The sequence below is a fragment of the Formica exsecta genome, unplaced genomic scaffold, assembly GCF_003651465.1.
Source record: "Formica exsecta isolate Colony F162 unplaced genomic scaffold, ASM365146v1 scaffold148, whole genome shotgun sequence".
Classification (NCBI taxonomy): domain Eukaryota; kingdom Metazoa; phylum Arthropoda; class Insecta; order Hymenoptera; family Formicidae; genus Formica; species Formica exsecta.
The window spans coordinates 67,791-73,417 of NW_021848810.1; the positions used below are offsets into that span (position 1 = coordinate 67,791).

At 36.9% G+C, this 5,627-nt stretch overlaps 1 protein-coding gene across 1 annotated transcript in view; it reads right to left on the reverse strand.

The window, feature by feature from the left end:
* LOC115246332 (small conductance calcium-activated potassium channel protein-like) overlaps positions 1-5,627 on the reverse strand; it is a 50,320-nt gene that overhangs the window by 44,191 nt on the left and 502 nt on the right. Inside the window, exon 2 of the mRNA XM_029825071.1 lies at positions 5,297-5,627. Coding sequence (XP_029680931.1) covers positions 5,297-5,627 — 331 coding nt within the window. The remainder of the gene's footprint in view (positions 1-5,296) is intronic.

Here is a 5,627-nt window from a genome sequence, read left to right on the forward strand (position 1 = left end):
TATTATAGTAAAGATAAAAAAAACGAATTTTTTTAATCTGAAAATAAAGGTATACTTTGCTTTTGTTTTATATTTTACTAATTCAAATATATTTGAAATGCTCAATTGAAATAACTAATTCCTTTGCAAGTATTCAAATAAATAATTTTTTTGAATAAAAAAATTTTTTTTGGATCTAGTACATTTTTTTCAGTGGGTGAAATAAAAAGATGCAAGTAAGAATAAATTTCGACATTTTCTGTAAAATTCAGTTAGAGAACGACACGCTTTCCAGCCGATTCTCTCGCATTACTACTTCAATTCTGGAATAGGTTCTTCGCGGTACAGTCGAGGGAGGGAGGGAGGGGAGAGGGGAGGTGGAGGGGGTTGGAAATAGAAGTCTTTGAGCTTGCAATATCGATATTGTTAATCCGCCGCTCTGCTCTTGGCACAGGATCAAGCGGAGAGAATTGCTCGGTCAACAACGGGATTTTCGCGGTCCCTAGGGAAATTCTCGGCAGGAGAAATATCCCCCATTTGGAGCAGAATAAATACACGAGTTTCTCGCGTCGCGCGAGACGAGGAGCGCGCGAAAAAGACACTCTTCCGCGAGCTTTCGGCCGAAAGCACCCCGGGGACGAGCTTTCCCGTTCGAAAAAGGATAGACCGGGTCAAGGCGGCCTATCCTTCGCAATCGCGATTATCGAACCGAGCTCTGTCGATATATACCCGGTGTATGTATAACGGACGACTGCTTGCGCTTGTCGCCTTGAATATCCGTTCGTTATATCCGGCGCATCAACGGAGTCGTTTTTAGTCGATAAAGTTTGCGAAGGTCGCGAGGTCGCGGAGACATCCCATTTAACGGAAGGTAAACTTTTTAGACGCTCATACCTATTAAATTATAAAAGGATAATCATATTATAAAAGGAAATATTTTCCTGAGCTTATACAAAGTTTCTTTTTATAATTAACTATGAAGACTATTAAAAACTATGATAAAAGGATATTGCACATCTTCCATGCTTTCTTTATCCAGCTTTTCTTGCTCGACTCGAAATATTTTACTAAGCTTAAAGCACGAAGTTTGGCAATTGTGTTTCACATTAATTTTCGCGTAAATAAGAACCAATTTATTTTCTCTACGTTGATCCTCGTTTGCACACTCGGAATTACTCTCCGCAGTGCGGATGAAAATCGGTGGGATATTTGCAGAGAAACATTTTCATTGCTTAAATCTACCGCATGCCGTTTTCAAATTCCATGTGTCGGATGTTCATAACTTTTGAAATTGTTGCGGGCGAACATGGGGCGAATTTTAATAAAGTCGAATTTGCGCCGAGGGATTCTCGGCAGACGATCCACCTCGACCATACGTCTTTAGACATAGCGTCGTAAAAAACGCGGTGGTAAATTGGAAAGGGCTTATCTACCGACGATCCCGTATTGGTCTCGATAGACCGTAGTTATAATACAATAGTGAATACCCGACACGCATTTCTCGAATCATTAACTCGACAAAGCGAATCAATTCGACTCACTGTCCTAAATGAAGGGTCTAATAACAAACATAGCAAACGATGGTGATAAGATGGATATAAAAAATAAGAATTTAACCTTCAATATATATGAAAAAGGTCGACACAAATTGAGCGATCTCTCTCGCGGATCTCTTACTTCATTTTTGGATTCTTTTTCTTCCTATAATTTTCTATTAATTATTTTTATATTGGTTATTTAAGAAATATTGACCACAGAAAATTAAAAGGCAAAATTATTTCATTGAAAAATACTTTTAATTATCGTGATTCATATTTTTCTTCTAAAATTCCCTGGATTTTTTTTTTGTGTAATTTTCTATTAATTATTTTTATTGGTCATCTAAGAAATGTTGACCACAGAAAATTAAAAGGCAAAATTATTTGATTGAGAAATACTTTTAATTATCGTGATTCATATTTTTCTTCTAAAATTCCTTAGATTTTTTTTCGTATAATTTTCTATTAATTATTTTTATTGGTCGTTAAGAAATGTTGACCACAGAAAATTAAAAGGCAGAATTATTTGATTGAGAAATATTTTTAATTATTAAGATTCATATTTTTCTTCTAAAATTCCTTGGATTTTTTTTGAATAATTTTTTATTAATTATTTTTATTGGTCGTCTAAGAAATGTTGATCATAGAAAATTAAAAGGTAAAATTATTCGATTGAGAAATACTTTTAATTATCGAGATTCATATTTTTCTTTTAAAATTCCTTGGATTTTATTTTGAATAATTCTCTATTAATTATTTTTATTGGTCGTTTAAGAAATGTTGGCTACAGAAAATTAAAAGGTAAAATTATTTCACTGAGAAATACTTTTAGTTATCAAGATTCATATTTTTCTTTTAAAATTCCTTGGATTTTATTTTGAATAATTCTCTATTAATTATTTTTATTGGTCGTTTAAGAAATGTTGACTACAGAAAATTAAAAGGTAAAATTATTTCACTGAGAAATACTTTTAGTTATCGCGATTCATCATAGTTCTCTTCTAAAATTCCTTTAAACATTTTCTCTAAATTCAGAAAGTTTACGTATTTCATGACAGACCAGAAAATTACATGGAGCAAGAGATTCTCTCTGAATCTCTTGATTTTCACCCGTAACGATGTATCTTGGAGTTCCTCGCTTCTGCGGATCTCATTGGTCAACCGTTCCTAATAGATATCTCATCGATTGTCGAGTCCTTGAATTTGCTGGGTTGAGGATATATCATTTAGATCCACGTGGCGAAGCGCTTGTCGTACAAGGAAAGAGCTGTTATTCGTGATAACGTGAGCGTTCCCGACAGCATTGATTCTTCGCGATGAGAGACCGGGGGACGGAAAGGATAACGATGCGCCGGAGGGGGATGGGAGAAAGGGGGAGACCAATCTACATCCTGCAAGGATTGTTCGGAGAGACGGTGAGGCAAATGCTGGTCGTGTATACATTTGCCGACGTCTTGCCGAAGTCCTCATCTCACGTCGCGAGCATTCAAGCACGAAGCTTTTCGAGTTTGAAAGGAGCCGAGACGACTATCGGCAAGGTTTCCGAGATCTGCCTATGCACGTCTACAGGATGCTTCACAGAATATACTTTCGACGAAGTATAAAGAAAGGAAAGAATTTTTCCTAGGAGTTTAATTAGAGCATCTCAATTAATGAGAACGTATTAAGGAAAACTTTAGTTTTTAGATTATCAAATCTAAAGATACATTACAATCCTCTGATCTTCAGATCCTTAAAATTTTTCTTTTCTCTCGTTCTTTTTATCTTGTAATTTATCAACTTTAAATTCCATAAAATATAATCTTTGTTTTTTCAAATATTATATATATTATTTTATAAGAATAGATCCTTATATAAAGGAGAAATATATCTCAATTAAATATGGATACTTTAATCCGTAATATTCTGATTATTCTCTCAATCTCGCGAAGAAAAAGAAAATATTCAGTAAGAGTAAATGGTCACGGTATATTTTCGAGAAAAGAGAAATCAACCGGAATTTCCTTCGAGTATAAAATCCCACCGCCGGGGTTTGCCCTTTTCGGTTGATCAATCGGTGCAATATTAACGCGGCTACATCGCTCTGCACTTTTCTCACGCGGTTTCAAGGGCCCTGATCGATGGCGAATGAATTAACGTTTCGTCGCGGAACGATTCCGACTGACGATAAATATTCAGCGAACCGTCTCGATCTTTTCTCGTTCTACTCTCGGACTCGATATGGCGCGCCTTTATCATTTATCAGCGACTCTCGTAATTTATTCAGGGTGTCCCGAAGAGAGCCCACGATAAGCAAAACATACAGATTGCGGGCGGTATTTGTAGATATCTGAATGCCCCAAATACTCGTAAAAAAAACTGAACGGGTACACAGAGTGTAGTATAAAAATAGGTATATCCAGAAATTATCTACCATCGCACTACGTGTGATGTTTCAACTGTGTTGCGACTAATTATTTTTTAATTCTTTTGCACACTATAAAAAAGAAATTGACTAAAACTTCAGACAAAGTGTCTGCAGCTTCTTGTAGACACTGTCTGAATTTTCAAATACACTCTTCTAAACTTTAAAAAAAAAACGACTCTAATGATTAAGACAGATTGTCTGAAATTTCTTTCAGACACCTAGGTCTGAAAAATTCAGACAAAAATATGTCGGATTTTTTAGAAAATTTTTTACAATGTAATAAATAAAATATAATTGTATCTTCTATTATATTATTGTCAGAACGTATATTTTATAACTAATCAAAATGCCATCAATTTTATATAGACAAGCGGTATAATAATCACAAATTCACTTCAAATATCGGTCAATATACATTCGAACAGCCAGTGATAATAAAACTTAATGAGCAAAATGTAGAATCGCAAAATTGTCAAAGAATTTGACACGTACACCTAGTCTAAAATTGCTTCATCAATCGAATTTCAGGCTGCAGCCATTTCTAATGTTGATTCTATTGAGAATCCCCCAAACAATGGTCATGTTTGCGGTATTTTGTAAACAGAAACTAGGGGGAGTTTCCAAGATCGTGCTACGCGCTCTCAGTATTTAACTTTTGAATTGCCGACGAGTTTGTTCCCGCACGCGATCCGAAGCGAGTTTATGGGAGCCTCAAGAAAAGTTTGACTCGCTTATTAGCCAGTCAAGTGAAAATTAATTGGACGTTCGATAGTATGATATAGAGCAAACGCTGAGAAACCTTGCGTCAAGTATATCCAAAAATTCACGATTGGTGTGTCCGATGAGTTGAAATCAATTATTTTTCCTTTCAAACTTTAATTAACATTCGGAGCAAGTCAGTCTCCTTGACTCAGATGAGAAATTAGAGGTCGATTTCAATCGTTATAATATCGAATTATTGAGAAAGTTTTAAGGAAACTATGCGACAGAAAATATCAACAGTCATTTTGGGATTAATAATTCTAACACATATGTTTTTGTTTACTGTATTGCATAGCTGTAACTATGAATAAAATATTTTCGGGGAGCAAACTTTTGTATACACAATTCTCTTGAGAAGAGTTTTGTAGTTAAGGCCACTTTAAACGATCTATAACTCTTGACAAATTTTTATTTTCATCTGTCTTGTAATACGAGAAACATTCGAGAGAGAGAAGAATCACATTACACACATACATATAGAGAGAATACAATATCAGAATATATATATATTTATATATATAAAAATACACGGCACATAAAATAAAATCCTATCCCGGATTTTTCCCCCGTCGCGAATATTATACGATACTCTTCAGGTATGAACGCTCACCTTGGTGTAAATGCCGGCGCTGGACAGCTCGTTCTCGATGACCATGACGATGATGCCGAACATGCCCATCACGAGGGCGTAGTCGCTGATGCGCTTGCGCTTCTCGAACAGGGCCTTCCGCCTGCCCAGCCGGTAGCCGACGTTGGGCTTGTGCTTGGATCCGGGCTCGATGCTGCCGCCGCAGGACTGGCCCTTGAGGGACCCGCCACCGCCGGCCAGCATGCGCTCGTCCATGTAACGGGGATACTCGGTGTGGACACCCACGAGGGCGATGCCGGCGTCCTCGCCGGCACCGGCACCCCCGGCGCTACCGCATCCGGCGGCCACCCCG